This window comes from Neolamprologus multifasciatus, chromosome 11 (genome assembly GCF_963576455.1).
Source record: "Neolamprologus multifasciatus chromosome 11, fNeoMul1.2, whole genome shotgun sequence".
NCBI classification, from domain to species: domain Eukaryota; kingdom Metazoa; phylum Chordata; class Actinopteri; order Cichliformes; family Cichlidae; genus Neolamprologus; species Neolamprologus multifasciatus.
This window is the reverse complement of record NC_140449.1, coordinates 26,727,599-26,749,232: the sequence shown is the minus strand read 5'-3', so window position 1 is coordinate 26,749,232 and position 21,634 is coordinate 26,727,599. Positions and strand designations below refer to the sequence as shown.

Below are 21,634 nucleotides of genomic sequence, written 5' to 3'. Positions count from 1 at the left end.
CTTGGAACCTTGTTAAGATCCAACCATGCAAAATAAGATTTTTTGCCATTTTTCAAATGGCCTTAAACTTTTGATCGGGACTGTATAAACATCGCAGCATATCTGAGTATTGTTGCTCACCATATCCGTCCCTTTATGACCGTGTCACAAAGCTCAGCTCAAACCAGAACTGGTTTCTTGAGTAAGACAAACAGTTCACTGTAGTTGAATGGCCTCCACAGTCACCAGACCTCTCTCCATGTTCACTTATGGGATGCATGGGAACAGGAGATTCTCATGATGGATACAAAGCCGACAGATCTGCAGCAACTGTGTGATGTTGCGATGTCATCATGAACCAAATTCTGAGGAATGTTTCAGTCACCTTGGTGAATTTATGCCATGAAGAATTAAGGGATACTAGTGTAATTAATAAAGTGGCCAGAGAGTGGTTGATGCTTCACCGGTCACTATAGGAATGAAAAAAGTTGAGGCCAGCTCAACCTTGATTTTCCACACCCGCACGTGTTTACTGTGAATTTGCAGCCTCATATATCTGGCTGAACACACCACTACTACCTGCACCACTGGACCGCAGAATTTGGAAGTTCATTTGCAGTTTGCAAATGACAATCATTTGTAAAATGGCACCATATCAGCACCATTTGAGGCCTGTGTGTAAGTAGTTCTTGCAGATTGGTTTTGCAAAGCAATCCCATGGTGCACGAGCCAAAAAGCTTTTTTTCCCCTCTTGGCACAGGAATCTGCATTGGGTTCACATCATGAAAACATAAATCACTTCCTCTGACTTTGGGAAAGTTTTACATTAAAAAAAACCCTCTGCAGAATCCACTCAGATTGTGCTTTGTGGTGTTCTTTCAGTAGGTCCACAGACGTCTCCAAGAAGTGTCAGCGTGCAGTCGTTTTTGCTTTTAAAAGCAAAGCTTTTTTTTAAAGCTGTGACTAGATTTAGGCTGACAGATGTCATTGTCAAATCAAAATATTTTTAGATTTTCCTCTTAAGATTTCAGACCACTGTGAGTTGGAGCATGAAAACAAATGCTGACTCAGAGAAGACACAAAAAGTGTCAGGAGGAGGCTGCAGACAGGGTGGAGAGTCTGCGCTCCGACAGCGTAGACATAGCATCAGGCCACACAGAGGCTTCCTTGTCTATAAACACAACCTGTTGCTGCTCTCTCAAGAGTATGCTATGCAGGGAATGCCAAAAGGATTAGCGCCTAGCCATTTGAGATAATGGGGAAAAATGAGACGTGATGTGGCGGAGGAAAGCAACAAAGAGTCAAGGACGAGACAGCATCACATTTCTTACATTCTCCTGTGTTTATGCCGCAATCGGTGGTTACTCTGTCCAAAATTAGCCAAGAAATATAACATAACAAGGTGGCAAGAAATGACATACTCGAAGATAGTTTCATTTTTGTGTTTATTTGCTGTGTACATCATACACAAACTTCTTTGGAATAAAAGCCGAACCTCTCGTGTGTGAAATTAAAAAAAGGAGAATCAGAAGTTACGTCGCCACTTTGCAAAACATGCAAACAAATTTTTATTTTTTTCTTAACAGGGAGATCTGAAAAAAATCCAGGTGGAAAGATTCTCAGGAGTGTGCCATGCTCATGATAAATACAGAAAATAATTGACATTGCAAGTAACTGCGTTATTTTATCACGTGTACAAAAATAACATGCCCTTGAGTTCAGTAATACTCTCAGTCTAACCTCCACATACCTCAGCAGTTCACATTACAGTGGCGCAGTCCAGGGCAAGCAATGGAAATGACCTTTCATTAAGATAAAGCGGGAATAACTGAAGAATGGATGAGGTGAAGGTGAGGTAGGATCTGCGGTTATCAGGGAGAGCAGGGCGGCTTCAGCCCCCTTTTGCATGTTTTGTGATGGGAATCGAGTTGACCGAGTTAACATCTGTAAGCTGCCAGATGGTGGAAATGACATCCTAAAGCATCTGGCAGGAAAGGCCTGTCAGCTTGAGTTCTTTTACTCTTATAATATATTACTTTTTTTTATATATATTCAGTCTTGAAATTTCAGTGAAACACAAATATTCGCCTGCTGAAGTCCAGTTCACAGTCACAGGACAGACAGGGTGTTTATTCCTGTTTTCATTCCTGAAACTCTTAAGCTTACCCAGCGGTGACCACTGAATTGGTGTGGAAATCTGTGAGTGGGTCACATTAAATATCCTGAACACTGATCCTAACTAAGGGTTGAAAAATGAATTTCAAATAATGAAAACTAGCTAAGCATGGCTCCTTTTTTTTTTCAGGACAAAGAAGCTTCTTTGAATCCAGCTCAGTGATTAACATTATATGAGATGAAATATCTGTAAGGAGTCAAAACTATATTTCTATGTGTCATTTCCTCACTCTGTCCAGTTCAGTGCATTAACAACCCCATGGGGGTGCCTCACATGTTTGTTCCAACGCCTGCGTTTAAGGAGTAAAAAAGGAAAAAAGCGACACACAAACTAAACTGGGACAGATTCGAATGAGGTACTCATGGTTCACTTCACACTCACACAGCATTTTTCCTGTTTGGAAAAAACATAGCTTAGTGGTTTTCCATTTTAAATTAGTCATTAGGAAGAGCGGTGATGTCAAGGAGGCTAAGCTGTGTTGACTGTGTCAAACAAACACACACTTATGTGCCTTGTGAGGATTCACAGGGGGCTCATTTCAAATCAGTTCTTATCTGGTTATGCAAATAAATGAAAAGAAGCTACAAATGGAGAGGACAGTAATCCAGCGCCCACTCCACACTCAGACTCATACACATTTATGATAATGGGGGGAAAAAATGCAACGGAAAATAGCTCCATTTGCCGTAAAGGTCACAAAATACTTCCACAGGCTTTATAAATACAACAAATCAGATTGACAGGATATATGTAGTAGCAGTTATTCTCTAATTTAAAGAAGCTGTGCCTTTGGAGTGAAGGGAGCAAAGGTAGATGCGTGTCATAAAATGCTAATCCTGTGAATGTTGACCACTGAAACAAATCCAGGGTCTTTGACTCTCGTTTGAAATGTAAAAATTCAAATCATATTTTGAAGCCAGATTCGATTAACGAAACTGTTTGAGCCTCAAAAGTTAAAAAACCAAACAAATGTTGCACTCTGTTGCAGCCCACAGAGGATAACGTACTTTAAATTTATGTGAAATACACAACACCTACACAGCTCTCAATGGCACAGGCATCCTCGTCCATCTATCAAACCGTTGATTCTTTGGGTCCTTCGCGGGCGGCGTTTTTACACCCGTAAAGCCATTTGATGACGCGAGCATTTCTCTCAATTATTGACACGCCAGTGGGAAGCTGCTCGGCCAGCTCCTCCTCAAACAGTCCATCTCCTGAGTGGCGGGAGAACTCACTGGGCTCCGAGCCTCCACAGCCGTCCCCGCCCACGCTGCGGAGCGCCAACGAGAGAGTGTCTATAGAGCTGGCCCCTGAGAGGAAATTCTGGCGACCCAGACGCTCTACCATATCTACGTCCAGGCCACAGAAGTCAAAGAAATGCTCCTGGTCTGATAACGCTACTGAGCAGCGCAGATGTAAGTCTGACTTGGAGCGCCGCAACTCTCCAAACTGTCTTCTGGGTGCCGGTGGTGACGCTCGTTTCCACGGGTCATTCTCATCGTCATGCTTGTTTGAGTGGTTTCCATTGGTAACTTCATCGGCGGTGCCATTTGTAAAGCCATTCTTAGTCTGTTCGAGCGTGCAGCTTAACCCGGAGCTGGGGGCAGACTCTGGGCTGCGCTCGTGGTCAGTTTTGCTGGACCTCCTGCTCCCCGGTCCCCCGTCTGGCGCATCTTTATCGTTGGTCCAAGACATACGAGAGTCGCCATCCCGGGATGACGCTTTCTCTTCACCGATGACCATTTTCTGGATTCTGCTCTCACCTCCACTACTCTTCTCCCTCATGGATCCCTGGAAGAGGCGGCGGACGAAACTGTAGCCCTTTATCTCCATGTTATTGTTTTCTCCCAGCGCTGTACTGCTCGGGCTCTTGCACTCTTTTTTCTGCCGGTAGATGACGAGGGAGTCTGGCCTCAGCATGCGTTTGCCTGTACTCCTTCGGAGAATGGGAGCGCTGTGTGGCGCTACCAAGGTGTTAAGTCCAGGTGTGCGCGGGCTGGGGGGAGCGTTGTTCACATTGCTCCTGTTATGTGCCTCAACATCGACAGAAGTCCGTCTGTTCTCCTTTCTCGAGTCGTCATTTTCATTTTCGTCTCTTGCAGCGAAGGAGCCGCAGACCGGAGGGAATGGAGTGTTGGACGGACGCCGTGGGGGAAGATGAGGCGTCAGGCTTCCAGGGATGGTGATTGCTCGCCGGGGTGGCGGCGGTGGGGTGGCGCAGGGTACAAGTACAGGCTCTTGCTTGGTGTTGATCACCTGCTGGCTTTTAACATACTTGGCTTTGTCTGCCTCGAGTCTCTCCACGGCGCTGACTGAGCGGCCGTGACCGCCGCCATCAATCTGCCTACGCAAGTAGTCTGGACCCTTGTTGAGAAGCCTCAGAGGTGAAGGAGATCCAATTGGCGTTAGGGGCTTCATGTTAATTCACCGAGCTGGAAAAGACATCAAAACCGCAGCCTCCAAACTGACTCACAGCTCCCGACGTCCCACAGTGAGCTGTTGTAAGCTCTGTGAAATTTCAAGCCTAGTGGGAGCGTTTAGAAAAGTTTCTAACTATAGAGGACTCTGGCAGCTCCCATTCCTGTACTCACAGCTCTTAAATGTTTTTTGAACAATAATAGACCAAGTAGCAATTCAGGAAACCACAAAATCCAAGATTGTTGTAACTTTTTCTATAGATAGCCAACTGACTCTTTGTTGGGCAGTGTAAGAACCCAGGCAAATTGATATCTCTATCCAGTATTTATAAAGGCATCTGGATAGGCAGGGAACAGGGAAGTCCTTTTTTGTCAGCCTGAAGCTCTCCCAAATGAGATGCTCCCTGCCCACAGTGCAGCAGAAATAGCAGGCAGGGTGTAGTTTGAAAGGGTTACTTCTTCCTCCCCCACTTTTTCTTCTCTCTTTTTTTCCACCAACAACACCCTTCACTGTTGATCTTTTCAGTGGCGACTGCCGGGAGAAATGAGATATACCAGCCTCAAATATTTGCTTTGCACAGGGCGTTTAAGGGACGCCAGGTCAAGACTTTTGTTTGACGCCCGTCGTGGTTGAGCTGGCTTGAGGGTGGCAGGCACCGATGCACTTGATTTGTTGATGGACAGATGGCGGAGAAGCAGTTCGCATTCTTCACCTGTGTGGACCCCTGGAAGAGGCAGAGAGAGAGAGTGGTTTTAGTTCTCAGTGCTGCTTTCAAAGGCAGTGGTGCCTTAAGCCGATCATAGATTGTGATTATTTAAAGCTGGAGGCGGAGAGTGACAATATCCCGTCATTGATGAATGAATGGAAACATGGATACAGCACTGTTTGCTGTCCAGACAGGATGATGACATGTCCGCCTCCACCTGTTTTCTGAACAGGAAGGCAGAGAGACTCATTATGATCTCCTATTAGAACCATTGTTTCAGCTGTGTTTATGACTGCAAACTCAACATCCTTTAGTATTGATCACCGAAAACACAGGACAAAAAAACTAGTCTCGGTACTAATTCCTCTTTTTGTCACAGCTATTAAACCCAAATAACACGATGTGTAACTGGAGAGGCAAAAAAAAGTCTTTAAATTAATACAAAATAAAGCTGGTGAACACCTTTGAAGGGATCTTTTATAGCCACAGCAATGCTGCTTGTTATTTAAATTAAAAGCCACTACAAAAGTTCAGTAAAGACAGTAAAACTAATGAGGCATGGCACCGTGACAAATGTTGCTTTTTTTTTTTTTTTTTAATTACCATGCTCTGCTTTATATTACATTTTCCTGCTGTATGAGGATTTGGTGGAGCAAGCGGGGAGGAGGGTGCACGTGCCTATAACAGCCTCAGCCTGAGGAGTATTTATAGCTTTACACCATCCTGGCACAGTTATCATATGTCTATGTATGTGTATATATGTGCGTATTAGTGCATGCAGTCATGGGTATTTGTTTCCTGTAAGCATTTCTCTGTGTGTGTGTCAGCACAAGGCAGCGAGCGGCTGCCCTGTAAATGAAAGAGGGGTGCATGCAGAGTTTGGGTGCCGTGAAAGCCTTTCTGTCTGAAAAGCAGCGAGTGTCTGCCAAGTGCAAGCTGGAAAGCCAAAGAAGCCATCTTTAAAACCTGAAGCTGGTATTTATACTCTGGGGCCACAGGTGGAGCGTGTTTTCAATTCAACTTCCCTCAAAATGTATTAAAAGTCCATCTGGGGAGACAAATGCCCCTTGTGGTGTGTTGGACAGCAGGAGGGTGTTATACCGTTGCGCTTACTGTTCTCTCAGGTCCCTCAAGTGTCATCAAATGCTATTTTGGCTTTTCCTTCACAAAAGCTAAAACAATGAATGACCAGGAAAGAGGATCCATGTCTCCAGTCAGGATGAACCACATGACACCGGCAATAGCAAAAACACCACAACATACACTCCTTTCTTATATTTTTGACTAATACTAATCAGATAACAGAGTGACGCGAAACAAAGAAAACAATAACACACATAATTTATCCAACTATTTATAAAACTGGAGCAGTTTCTTGACAAAGTCATACATGCACACTCGCAGGTTATTATTACTTATTTTCTTGAAACTGAAATCTTCTGAAATCATATCATTCTAAACAATTTATTACTGTATGTGCATCTATTTTATTTAACCTCTTAATGTAAATTATAACATTCATAAGTTAAAAAATATTTTCATACTTTTGTTTTACAAAATAAGCAACTTAGCTTACATTAAATAAACATCATTATAGCTGATTTCATCACTTTCCAATTCCTGTGTTTCAATCAATTTTTTTATATGTTTCTTTCTTTTTACTCTTGTGCCTCTAACTGCTAATATCAAATTGTTGATATTTAAGAAGGTGAGCTAGAATTTCACCAAACCTTCTACCCTTATTCAGTCTCCATATGCCTGAGGGACCCTGTCAAATGGCGCTATAAATTACCTGACGATGGGGGAAATGGCATACCGGCTAGTTTTTCCAGATATCGGGTATGTGGGAGCTCGGGAAAGTCAACCATTGTTTTGGTAGGTTTTGAGAAAAATCACAACAGGTGTGGAAGCTAAAACAAACGAGAAAAATTGGTGGAAAATGTGGAGGAAATGAGGATGCAGGTTATGGTCTGTGGTTAGAGTTATGGGGTATTTATTAGGCATCTTTCTTCTTCTTTCTTCTGAGTTCAAAATGAAAAATTGAGAGGGTAATGCTACCACAGCGTTAAAGAAGATTATCGCCATAGGAGCCTAAACTAAGTTATTAATGCTAACAGTGACTTTCTAGTGATGGGGTGGAGTTAAATATAGAAAGAAATATGAAGAAAACAAGGACAATATATGAATACAAGAACTGGTAAATGTCAGCTAATTCTTGAAAACAGCAGTAATATACAGTATCTGTATTTGTTCTACTTCCAATGCTTTTTGTGTTCTCTTGTGATGCCAGTGTGCGTTCAATGAATGTGACATTAGGAGCCTGAAGAAAACAAGCCACTTTCATAGGTTACGTCTTGCTCAAAGTGCTATCTGGGACATCACATGACTAAGTGAGTCACAGTGGTTGCTGTTGTTTGTTTGGAACATAATATATGAATGAAAAACTGCACTTAGAAGACAGTCATTGGTGTAAGTGTTGGGATTTATGGTCATCTTTAGCACCATTTCTTCAATCTTGGACTTAGAGTAGCTTTGCATGATTTCACAGTTCAAGATAATCCTTATTTGTTTCATACTGGGTCTTAGTGCAGTCCCTCTAAACTCATCTCCCTCTCTTCAAGCCAAATTTCTACTCATTGGCTGCCCCTCACAATCAGAAGGTTTAGCAGGCTTCTGTTCACGGCTAATGATGACGACCATACTAACCACTCACAATGACATCACACAGACCCAAGAGTGAAAAAAAAAAATGTGTGAGGTCAAAGCCTGAGCTTTTGTCTCACAGGGATCACTTACTGATGTGACTGTGCTTGATATCCACATTAAACCATTATGACTGTAATTATATGAATAGTAGCATCAGAGGTAATTTTTTTAAGGCATTTATCTGAACATAATATAATAAAACACTAAAACAGAAATCGGGAAAACCAGAGAGAAGGAACACACATGTGCACAAAACCACAGGGGACACCAGTGACTCAACTGGGATTTGCTGGAGAACAATAGCCGCCATTAGTTCTTTTGACTGTAATGAGCCAAATTAGTACCCAGCACCTTCTCCTGTGATCTTGAAGCTTGTGCAAAGCGTGAGATAGCCTTGGGATTTTCTCTCGTGTTTCACGACTTCTTTTGTCTCTCATTGCAGGTTGTCATTAACCTCTAAACCCGTCCCTTCTGTTCTCGTCTCTACAGTGAACATCACCCCACCTTCTCCTTCCTATTGCTACCCAAGCTCATTTGCCTGCACTCTCCTGCGTTACTTCCCACTCTTCAGCTCCTCTGCACATGCTACAGGGCTTCTCTGCCCTTTCATTTCACTCCCTACTCCATCACTCTCTTCTTGTAAACATATATTTTCCTTCTCTCTTTCTATCTCTTTCCATCTCCTGCTCCATTTACTGTTACTTACAGTGTGATCTTCAAAAGCTTTTTCCCATCTTAACCTGACATATATTTGTTCTATTTATCAGAACTGACTATGTGTATGTATAGCAAAGCGGGCTCCAAACATACAGGCTTCGCAATGAATGTTAAACATCACAACATGAAAAACAAAAAAAGAATAAGAAGAAACTTAAAGACGGGGTGAAAAGCCAACAATCGTAAAATTGAGCTGAGACACAACAGGAGTTTGATGGTTTAGATTGTACATATAAAAACTGACTGAACTAGTTTTGCTAGAATGAAACCCAGAAAAGGAAGTTCAAACTCTTGGGGAATTTCTGTCAGGCTGCAAACGTATCCAAATGTCAAAAATTACAAACACTGCCCACCAGATTCCGACATGTAGGGACAAATGTTTCAGGCACTGTGAACAAATGATGAATTACAAATAATTACAACAGCCTACAGCTATTTTATCCAACTACAAGGTTGTAACAAACTAGAAGAGTCTGCAGAAACATCAAACGTGTGATGCAAAAGTAATACCTGGGACGTGCAGCAGAAAGCAGAGCTCCAAAAACCAAACATCAGTGAATTCTCACATCGCCAGCTCTCCATGTCTGTGCAATTTCCATCGATGTGTTCTTTAATAAAACTCCTCTGTCTGTCTATCTGCCTCTCCTCTCTCGGCCTTTCATCTCTCCCGCATTTCCTCTCTGTGAAGCGGATGGACCATCCTGCAGGGGAGGCTTACCCAGGCGCCCCCATGCAGCTAAAGAGGAACCAGATGTTTTGTGTCATGCTACATCAAAATGCTTGGACAGAGACCTGTCACGGGAAGCCACAGTGGAGTTCGTTTTTCTTTTTAATCAGCAGCACTGTTTGTGCCACATGCATTTGACCCAGTGAGAGAACAAAGCGGGTCACATTTAGGCCTCGTTAGGTCAGGTGGTTCTTCTTCTGAAAGTGCTGCCCCAGAAGCTAAACACACAAAAAGACCCAGGAAGTGTTTGTTTGCTTCAAGCGAGCCTCTAGAAGGATAGCTTCATTGAGGCATGCTTGGAAATCCAGAGAAAACCCAGCTGGTCCTGGATCAGAAGGTTAAAGGAAGTTTCTCTGTGAATTATGTATTTAGTGAAGTAAACACATGATAAGATGTTAATAAATTCAAAAAGACCACCTTTGAAGCTCTCGGGAGGCTATTCTGCACCTGTCAAATTAATCTTTGGACAGATGAGGGGCATCTGCTGCTGACAAAGAGCCAACTGGCCATCTCCAGCATCGTCCCTCTCTTTCACTGTCTTGCATTTCTCCCTTTCTTTATATGAACATCTGGCACAACTATTAAGGATGACAGTGACTAACAATCCTCCCTAATGGACTGAAATGTCTCAGTGTTCAAACGTTAACCAACGCTCATTCAAAGAAGACTTTATGTCCTGATGGAGCATCTGCACACATAAGTGTCTCTACAGTGTGGATAAAAGTGTCTGCCACTAATGAGCCACGATTCATGACCGCAGGCTTCAGTCATTAACCAACACTGCAAACACAGGACTCAAGAAGTCTGTCGTGGACCAGGACAAAGCAAAGGAGGCGTTGACTTCTCCCCTCCAAACAAAAGAGACAAACTGGGCTGTCTTCGCATCATTAACGGGCTCCAACAATGGTCTCCTATAGGTAAGTCAGACTTGGTCGGCCTCATTAGTCAGGAAGGGAAAAGAACAACATGATGACAATAAAATGTAAGAGATTAAGACACATGATAGATAGGCTACTGCCCCCCTCAAAAACAAAGCCAACTGTAAATCTTATCATGCCTGTGAGGCCCTCAGTGCTATTAGCCACGTGATCTACGGTTCGAGGCTACGCAAGGGATTTCTCCACATTCATGAGGAGCAGCAGCAGGCCACCTGGGATGGCTTAAGAAACCCCCAACCTGAATAGACCTCTTTGCAAACTGTAAACTGGACAAGATGCGCTCTAAACTCACTGCTCTGGCTCTTTTGTCATTCAATGCTAATCATCGTGGGGGCAACTGAACATTGGAGAGCCACGCCAAAAACATGTACTCAGGCTAATGGTGGGTGTGGGTACAAGTACATGAGAACCGGATACAAAAAAGCCAAGAATGAAAAAACAAACCCCCCCTAAACGAAACAGGGAAGACTGTAAAAAGATTTGACCTTATCTGATAATCAGGTATTAGGAGCATTAGCATAGTTATGAGCTAAAATTTAGCTAATAAAGGAAGATTGCACATATACGTACATACCTAAATGATCTCAACTTGCTATTTTACATCATCGCAGCTGGCCAACAGCACAGCTAATAATTAACTAATGACTTCATTACACTTAAAGTCAAGCCTTTATTTGCTGATTTTACGTCATCTTGTATGAGAAACTTAAGCACACAATCAAAGCACAGAGGTCTACCCAAGGCAGCAAACGACTCACAATAAAACAGAGCCTTTTGAACATAAGTGCTAATTATCAATCGATTAACTCTGCGCTCTGCAGCATAATCAATAAAATGAATTAGCCTATTTGTAAATGTTGACACAGTTCTACTTTATAGCATTGGAAAAACATTTTAGCAGTGGAAAGCAAAGGTATTATATTGCATATAGGAGTCGGGCAAAGTGTAACAAGCATTATTTGTTTATACTACACTGGCTAATCAGTCAAAATATGATCATAAGTAGCTTAATTAATAGAAGAGACTGTAATTGTAAGTTGAGGTAATCAGCAAGAGAGCTATCGCCCTGACATTACAGTAATTTAATTAACATTGTGCAATCTCCCCCTCCTATTACAGTCATTATACTGGAAGCCAAGCCTTTATCACGGCTGTAACACCCAAGCAGTGCTTACGCCGATAAGGCCAGCTCCAGGATAAAGTGTGCATATTTATTTGTTTTTTTTATCAACAGGCAGGGCAAGTTCCTTTTCTTTTGAGCACCGGGCTCAGGAAGGCTTCTGTTACTTGTGATTACCGAATAGCTCTGAACCATAAAGTTTTATGAATCACTATTTGCTTTTCCAGCTATAACATTACAACAAAGCAAAAAGAAACGCAGGCAAGCTTTGCCTGTCAAAGTCTCTGAAAATAAAAGGCATCTTAAAATTTGCTCTTCATCGAGATAGAACGAGGACGCTATTTTATCATCCGAATGCCAATTTTAAAACTTAGAAAGTATATAAGTGTAAAGATCTAAAGTTAGAGGCCTGTGATCACCAGGTGCCAAGTGCGTGGAAATCTAATAATCCACGCTATAGAGAGACACCTGAGCCTGCCAGTAATGCAGGAATGTTAAGCTGCCTTATGATACCTCACTGTGAGAAATGTACAGGAAATATATGATCAAAGAGAAATACCCAGACAATGCAGGCAGGGATCCACATAGACACTGGATTAAAATGATTCGTTTTGCAATACATAGCGGTACGGTAAAGAAATCATTGTGTAAATTGGCACTCTGTTTTATTTATGGGGAAATTACCAGTTATTTGGAGAGCAGTTGCTAACAGCACAGTTATATAGTCCATTTTGCCTTTGTTATTAACAAAGAATTGATTTTTAACTGCCCCTGTTTTCAGAGCATTGATCTATTTACGCACGTGAAAAACGTGTCCTACAAAGGCAGGTCACTGATAAAGGCCTTTGTTCTGACATCTCAAATGTGAATATAGGGCACAGGAAGGAAGCAGCAGCAATGTGGTAAGCAGAGACCATGAAATGTCCGTGAAATCCAGCGACAGGCAAAATAATTGTGGAAATTGTGCAGGTACTGAGTTAAGCCTTGATTATACTCTGTTGCGGACACTGACAGCTGGAGGCCCGACGGCCGATTAGCTATTCCTGTTTAACTTCCACTTGAAGTTGACCGCCTGGGGAGCATGCGAAGTTGGTGCACTGTGATGTAAATTCTCCACAGAGAAGTTGGTAGGCACGTGGACAAAACCCCGACCCTCGCGCTAATGCCGAGTTCCAGATTAGGTCGAAGTCGGAATTTCCGAGTTCCCAGTCAGAATTACTACTCAAGTTACTACTCAAAAGGTCGGACCAGTCCCACCAACTCTGAGTTAATAACCCGAGACGGCTGCAGTGAACATAAACAGTAATAAAACTGTAAAACTTTTAATCTGTTTTGTATTTGTGATTTTCTAAATAAACCGTATGCAGAGCACTGACCAGACTCTATCCATGAAGGTGAAGCAGCTGTGTTTTTAACTACAAATAAGTATTACCTTGTACTGCTAGTGATACATGAACTTCCCAAGAACCAAAACACACCCTTTTTTTCTCAGTTTTCCAACTTTACTACTGGAATACACTATGTTGGAAATCAGGAGTGACAATACTCCCAAATACTGACATTGACACTTTTTTGCAAAAATATTTCTGGTTGTATTGGAGTCTCTGGGAAAACAGACCTTGGATCCCTTGTTCTGTAGCCTCAATAAACACTTTCCTGATTACTTTATGGGCTTAATCACTAGTTACCATCAGTCAACATCAGTCTAAGCAGAGATTCTCAGACCTCCCTTTCTCCAGCCCTGTCCTCCAGCTTTTGTGGTTTGATCCCGAGGCACTCCCAAGCCAATCTCTCCACAGTGTCCTGGTCTGCCCTGAAGCTTCTTAACATTTGCACATGCCTAAAAGGATCTCACCTAGGAGATGCCAGAACCACCTCAACTTGCTTCTTTCATTATGGAGTGGTAGGTGGCTCTACTCGGAGCCCATCCAGAATGACCAAGCTCCTTACCCTACCTCTGAAGCCTTGATTATACTCTGTTGCAGACACAGTCAGCTGGGGAAACCATGACCTAGTCGTCATTTCTCTTATACTCTTTTGAAATCCTCTTGAAGTCTATAAATTCTCCATATAAGAATCCACAAACATCACAAAAGACAGGAAGGCACGTCGGCGGACATCGCACAGCCTTCACATTCACTGTCTGGTGACAAAATCTACGTCACTCCAACCCAAGGTGGCCGAAGTGAATCCTAGTGCATGCAGAATGTATAATAACGGCCTAAGGGACAGCCTTCAGAGGAAGCAAATTCCCCCCTCTTGTATCCACCATCTCATTTTTTGGGTCACGACCCACAGTTTGTGGCCAAAGATCCACCGGTAAAAGCTTCGCTTTGCCTTCCACTCTCTTCTCTTCTCTCTTCAACTCAATAATCCACAATGATGTTCATGTCATAAACTGTGGCTGTTCTAAGAGTCCGAAGGGACTCTTAAACAACTTGTTGTCAGCCAATAAATGTGCTTTGACATGAATGCTTGCCACGTCCACTTTCAAAACACCAAAATATTGACAGTGAAGACTCTCACCTCGAGGGTTGGGTTGCATCAGCATGGTTACATCCATCTTTTATACTGTCTATGATCCAAACATAACCTGTGTTTGTGGGGACACGTGTACATTCAAGGGGGAAAGAAACCGTGTAGCGTAGTGTGTGCAAGAGCTACGTTTATAGAGTTAGTACGCACATATCCCAGCGCTGGACGGCATTGTTTAGTAAACTATAACCACCACTGCTGCTCCCTCCACATGCCAGTCTGGATTATGTGACCAGCAATACAAACCACTGTGACCTAATGTGTGTGTGTGCGGCACATCCCTGGACTGGGAATGCACTGTGCAACTCAGGGTAACACAGCCCCCCACCCCGAATAAAAGCCTGCCCGGAGGCTGTTTATACAGTACAGTAGAGAGGCATAAATCTGGACATGTCCCTCAATCTCCCAGAGTCTTAAATTATGAAGCAGTGTTCTCACACTGTGAACCCTCATTAAGCTCTCAGCTGGTGTGAATGCTCTGAGAGACAGCTTTGTCTGGCCAACTGCCAGATGTTTTATTTCACAAAGTCGGCACATTTTTCCCTCTGCCAGGCATACGTCGGCTTCACCAAAGCGACAAAAGAGGCTTTAGCAGCAACTAAAAAGTCAAAAGCGGTGTTACATCAAACAGTGGTTTACCTGCCTTTTTGCTGACTGAAACAGTGCAGAAATATACTCTCCACAACGACTGACTAAAAGAGTTTACTGACAGCTAGATGAGTAAGAGCGCACAAGAATTGATTAAAGCCGTGTGAGAGCGCAGGGGCCACATATGAGCGAACAGCAACTCAATCCAGAACTCCAAGTTAAAGTAAAAGGAAAGAGCCAGAGTAGCATCTGTGTAACCACACCCTCTTTTCACACACAGGGTTGCTAAAAGGACACTCACGAAACCCTTGCAGAATTACTCTAAACACATGTTGCTGATGTTAGCGGTAAAAGGTTAGCACTAACTTGTGAGTACTTGTGACAGGACTGTTTGGGGTCGGTTAAGGCTTAAAGCGTCTCCAGCTGTGCCTTGTCCCCAAACACTGGGTCATCTGTAACTATGGTGTCCCCGAGCCCATCTACTTCCTCCTCCTGCATCCCCACACACTCTCCAACACTTTAAATGTGTCAGCATTGATTTGCAATCAACACAGCGGGGCGCAAAAGTTTGCAACTCCAGATGAAATAAAACGCTCCGCATGCCGCTTCTTATAATGTAAACTTTCTCAAACACTTCTGGTGATTGGATACTTGAAGGTTGCTCATCCAATTCAGCTTTAAGCCAGGAAAATCCCTGGTTTAAAATCCCCCATATTCAGTGTTTAACAGTGATCATTAATTATTTAGGGGTGAGCAGTCAAAAAGCGAATGCAGCAAGACGGCTGTATCAGGAATGTGTGGGTGCAGTTTGATTTAATCTGACTGACACAGCTCGAAACGTAAGCAAAATACCCCCAAAAACTAGAAATACTGCAAATGCTAAATCCTGACTGCCACAAAAACTTTTAAAAAGAGATCTTTTTATAGCTTTGTGATGTCTACTGAAACCCAGAGAGAAACTAGGCCATTAAAAGAAACGTCACGTGCTAAAAACATGCACGTCCAATCCCAAGAAACCACGAAAAGGACAGATAAGTTTGAAATATTCAGTGTGAGATGCCACAAAATCCAACACTCATCTACTTCAAACTCACTAAAATGAGGTAACTCCTCCTTAAAAACGGCAAGAATCACCCACAGCCTCCCACACAAAGACCTTACACTAAGCTCTTCTGTTTGTCCATCTATACTTAGTTGTTAACCTTTGCTGAACCTGCCAGCTGTCTTCTCTCATTACCGATCAACCGACCTGCTTCCCCACTAACAGCACCCCGAGTGCCACGGAAAGACAGCCTTTGATTTGTCCCTCTTCCCTCCTCTCCTCCCTCGCTTCTGTCAGAATCAGAAAACATCTGGAAGAGTCCGTGCAGTTGCATCGGCGGCCTCCTCCTCTGTCAGAGGGAATGTCCAGACTCGTGTCGTCTTCCTCGCGGTCGAGCGGACACAGCGTGGCACGGCTGAGTGTGATGGGATGTGGCAGAGCTACAGAGGCGCCCAGTCGGACTGTGAACAATTACAGGGATGTGAGAGCAGCGGGGAGAAGGGCCGCTCTCACAGCTGTCACCCACGCACACACAGGGGACCGTCAGGAGATGGAGATCTGTCAGATCATGTTTCATGATTTCGTTGCTCACAATGAATTATAAATTGAGTTTGGAAGCCCGTGGAGATGGAAGCGATGTAATGTTCTCAGGTCTCGGAGAGTGGCAAGACTGATTATAATAATCATTATGTCAAAAAATTAAGTGCAAAGACTCAAAAAAGCCTGAAAAATACATCAAATTGATACTTCTGTGAATATGATTCCACACTAGTTTGCAAAAGAGAAGAAGCTCGCTACATAGATGGTAGGTTTCACTTCTCCTTTCAGCCAACTTCATGCCTGTTTGAAAAGGTTTGTTTTGTCTCTGGATGTAACTTAGAAGCTGAGTTTATCGACAAGCTCTTCCTCTCTTACACGCAGTTCCTCCTGAAAACTGTTCCCAGAGACTTTTGCCACAACGGCCCAAACAAGGCGACAAGGAGCAATAAAAGCTAAATTATAAGCCCGACGGTTTCTGTGAGAGTGTTTGAAGTCTCACACAGTTGTAAACGTCAAATGTCTAAAACCAGCTGCTGTGAAACAACACACACACACACACACAGTCACTTAACGCAGTGCCAGGGGGAAGATGATGTCATTAGCAGGGCACATTTTCCCCTCTAATTAGAAACTCAAGCTTCACGCCGTAACTCGGGGGTCTTTACATGCAACAAAACAGGGTTTAAAGAAAACAAATGTTTGACATGGCCTCTTAAAAGGCTGCGTTTTCAAGCCCGGCTCTGCAGGAAAGCAAAACCGAGCCTTGAATTTTGATAAGAAACACATGAGTGGCCCATTGTGAACTAAAACCATGAAAAATCCTGCGGCTTCCGCTTGTTCTCTGCATTCAGCTATAATGTGGTCAAAACTCAATCAGATTATGCACTTGTGTAGCCTCGACAAAAAAAACCCTCTGTTCATTAAAAACAAAACACGGAGAAAGTTGTAAAATAAAAGACTTAAAGATGAGGAATCTAGCTGTCCTGTGATATAGGCTCAACTTTTTCACCCATGCTGCAGAGAGATGCTGGATCTCAGCTCCTGTTTAAATGCTCATATTGTGAACATGCACATTACGTCAAACCAAACTCTCTCAAAAGTCAGAAAGTGAACATGAGTCTGCATGCTCCTCTAAGCATTGCATCAATAACACCATCATCATAAATATCCCTGCTGGTGCTACAAGCCAAGCGAGAAGGCAAAGACCCAAATCACATTTTATTTAGTCATGTTAATGATGTCAGGGCTCCTGTCAACACCTCAGACGGAGACTGCAGTGAGCAGCTCAGCGCCCCTGGGCTCTCTTTCCGCTTTGTAACTGCAGGATATATTCTTGTCTGCTCTGCTGGGATCAGTATCAAACACAGATGCAGCTGTATTACTGCTGGAAAATTAGCACACTGCCACATGAATCCAGGCACAAAACTGCGACTGTTTACGACCGCCTCTGCACTGTAATTTTGCAAGCAGGTATTCAGTCAGAGAGATGTTTGCGCCGCGCACTGAATCGTCTGTATGCGGTTTGAAAGATTGATGTCGTCAGTAAGCGTTTAAGACCTATGAATCACCGTAGCCGTTGGGCACGGTTCAGCGTGGTTCAGCACGGAATTCGGGGATTCAAACAAAAGTGTAAGGTAGTGAAAGGTAGGGAGGAGACGGAGCTAAATCTACCTATTGAATAGAAGGCCTGGAAAGTGATTCACCAAAGACTGTGTGGAAAATTTGTCTCATATTTAAATCTTCACTAACATCCTTAATGTAGTTAGAGAGGAGGGCTAGCACATCTGCTGAGGAAAACTCACAGTGTGCTCAGCAGCAGCATTATGGCCACGAAAAGCTCTGAGCGTGTTTGTGAGAAGGTACGAGCGAGAGCAACATTTGAGCTGCATCAAAAAGCACGAATCAAACCTCCAGCCACTTATCGCAGGCCTAACCGGCACATGCTCACCTATGAATCCGAATGTGTTTACAAGACATGTGTGGTCTGTTTAGTCTGACTGTTAAGTTGTTTATGCTCCTGACCCCACGCTGATCAAACCAACTCAGGATGCTTGAGCCCTTATGAAGAGAGATGGAGCTGCAGGGGTGGAGGTGGGTCAAGGTGGAGGTGACCCTGAGGGCACGTGATTGTCTCCTTGGAAGAGACCGTCTTTTCACTTTAGAGTGGGTGGATTGCATAATGCCCCTCCCCAACTTTTTTTTCCTATTCTTTTGAAAGTTCTCAAGTAGCACCGTCTTAGTCTTTAAAATGAGCTCCTATAGTTTTACATTTCGTCTCAAATGATTGGCTGGTTACGAGAGAAAAAAAAAAAACCTTAACTTATTAGGGTTACAAAATTTGTCTTTGCTGATTAGATGCTTGGAAACCAGATCCTCATTTGGGCAATTTTCCTGATTTCATCCAGATGAAAATATTCAGTGCAGATCAAAGCTAAGCAAAGACCTGCTGCTCCAGGCCGGTGGTATTTGCAGTTATTATCAGCTGGACTTCAAGGTTGAGTTAAACCAGGGCGTCCACATATAGGGCTTACAGAGCACAGATCAATGGATGCACTTGCCAACTTAAAAAAAAAATGTTTATGGTCTTATCAAACAGCTACCTAGAATCAGATGTCCATCACAGAAAAAGCCAAACAACACATCATAAAGTTTCCAGACATAATTCTTGACTTGAAGAAGTCCTGTAGTAAATATAAAAAGGAAAACACACACCCTGTTGACTAAGGATTATTAATATTTAACCTATTTTAATCCAAGAATACCTCAGAAGTGCTATCTGGGAGGTGAGTCTCTGGATTCTTAGTTAAGGAATAATAAGGAACCCATAATAGATTTCGACTTATTTAAAGCCTGTTTATTCTTTGCCATGTGTTTAACCCGTAACTGCACGCTTACTAAAATAACTCACTGAGAGTACAAAATAATCACTTAGCGGATTGGTCGATTCCTGTCCGAGTCAGCCTGATCGGTAAACTTCCAAACGCAACATGTCATAAATCACCGTGAGCACAAAAATGTTATTAAAAACCGAGCGGTGGAAGCCGTAGTTCTGTCCGCACTCACCACATTCGCTCAGTTTATCCACTGTTGCTGTTGTTGTCTTTGAAATCCAGTGAAGGTGTGGAGCTGTGTGACGGACACACGGTCGGCGTGGCGCTGCGCTGTTCGCTCTGCGCGGTCTGCTGGCGCACTGACGGGAAGACGCACGGCAGCGGCAGTAAAAGAGGGAGTCCCGACCTCCACACAGCGGCGGGGGTGGGCAGGTATGACGAGGCGGTTCGAAAATGGATTTGGGGGAGCTGAGCGGAGCAGTGCTCTGTCAGGTTGTGGATTACAGTGAAGCTCGTGGTGACAAATAGCGACATCGTGCAGTTATTTTTAGTAAACTTTACTTACAAAACCACCCACATTAAAGAAGTGCAGAAACATGCAAAATAGTAATATAATTATAGCTTTTAAGGTTTAGCTTGATGTGTTTTTCAAGAAGAGTGGAGGCTGGCATGTAAACAACGTTATAGCTATATGAATTATAAAACAGAGATGTAAAAAACGCCTTCATTGCTGAATATATATGCTTTAATTTGGAAGGCTGGTTAAGAATTAGGCCATAGTTTATTTTCCAAAAGGGAGAATATCACCGGTTTATTAATTTACCTGCAAACTGCTAATAAGTTGACTTACACTAACAAATATTGCAATGCAAGTGAAAACAGACTATGCTAGCAGATTTGTGGATGCTGATATGTTAATAGGAGCCATGCTCGAAGTACACATTGTGACCTTCTGAAATTCGCAGTTATAATAGGTCATTACATGCAGACCGTGAAGAAAAAATCCTCTGATGTAAGACTCAGAAGTGTGACTCAGACAGTTATGTTATCTGTGCGGTAGGAATATGAAAGATTTTCAGGGAGAGGTGTTATCTGCTGAACCCCCACCCTGTCCTAAGATGATCTTATCAAACTGTTAAATCACTTCACTTTTGTTACTAGTTCTTAAGACTGCCAGTAGTTGTTTTATTCAGGATGATTGTTTGTGCTACTCGTTAACTGTTATCAGTAATTCAGCATTTGATTGGATTTAGTCTTTAATCATTATTGTTTGCTTGTAGATGGATCTGACTAATTAACACATACATGCAATTACCATGTAATACATGTGACCTGTTGTCTTAAGTTGACTGTAGTGTAGGCTTCAGTTTTTTAAAAAAAATTTCAGAAATATTTACTTTTCAGTGCATTCACATTGCTTTTTTTGTTTTTACATCTTGTGTTCCACTTATTTATTTGTTGTTTTAGCTGTAGACAGTTTGTGATCAGTTGATACCAAATTAAAAAGCTGATCGATCTGTTGCTCGTTCCCTCTTATCATCCTCCCTCCTCCTGTGTTTTTGTTGCTTGTTCTGCAGCTCAACATGACTAGCTCAGAAAGGTCAAGCGAGAGGGAGAGAGAGCGAGAGATAAAGGAGTGATCTCCACATTTCACGCACACCTGTTTCTCATTCCCGAGCTCATCACTCTTGACGGAGCGGACAGGCCGGTGAGGAAGCACGGTGTAGCAGAGAGCCACTGGAAATATTTCACTGAGAACATAAACAGGCTCTGAAACACAGACGTGCAAAAGGCTCCACCCAGAGTGTATAAATCATACGCAGAGTCTCCTCTCCTCCAGTCATTTGTGCTGTGCCGGCTTTGGCAAACACTTTACATTCAACAGAGCAAAACTCGTCCAGTCAAGCTTCTATGTAGCTCACAGGGTAAGTGTTAAACTGATGTTTTAAAATAGGAAAATATGCAAATGTGAACCATAAAAATAGCAAAAAGGCTCAACAAAGCCTTAGAAGGTTATATCTTTTAAAACGAGATCAAGAAACATCTGTATTATAAAGGAAAGACACTTCCAGAATACAAGTTCCAGTTTCTGCAGAGCTAAGCTTGCACAGTACATTTGGGGCACCTTGAGATTGGAGCTGTGGCTTTTGTTTGCCACATCTGGGTGCCGTAACACGATCTACCATTCCTGTTCTCTGACCTCTGCCCTCACGGCAAAGACTCAAGGAAGCCACACTTCCTGTTGAGCGTGGTGCGCGAGGTGGCGCGTGACCCTCAGCCTTGTTTGACGCCATCCTCGCACCCAGGAGTACATTCACCCATCTCTCTCCACTGCTGTGTGGTTGTGGATGGCCGATGCAGCAGGTGGCAAATTCCCAGTACGATTCCTGGTGCCAGTGAGTTATTTAAGACCCTGTTAACTCAAGGCGATAATCCTGCAAAAGCTGTGAAACATCACGTACTGAGAGGGTGACTGAGACAACAAGGTTGCGTCCAGGGTTTTATTTTTGGTGGAGCTACGTGGAAGTGAGAGAGTCTCTCATCCTCAGTCGTACTCATACTTATTTATTTATTTATTTTTTATTTGAGCCCCCAAAGTCTTGTTCTCTAA

The 21,634-nt window shown here is 43.0% G+C and overlaps 1 protein-coding gene across 1 annotated transcript; it reads right to left on the bottom strand.

Annotated features, from left to right (window-relative positions):
• Positions 1 to 874: 874 nt before the first annotated feature.
• fam110d (family with sequence similarity 110 member D) lies at positions 875 to 19,405 on the bottom strand. The gene is made up of 2 exons (XM_085177870.1): positions 19,256 to 19,405; positions 875 to 5,297 (listed from the first exon to the last, which is right to left on the bottom strand). The coding sequence occupies exon 2, from the start codon at positions 4,571 to 4,573 to the stop codon at positions 3,230 to 3,232; it is 1,344 nt and encodes a 447-aa protein (XP_085033996.1). The 5' UTR covers positions 4,574 to 5,297; positions 19,256 to 19,405; the 3' UTR covers positions 875 to 3,229.
• Positions 19,406 to 21,634: the final 2,229 nt, after the last annotated feature.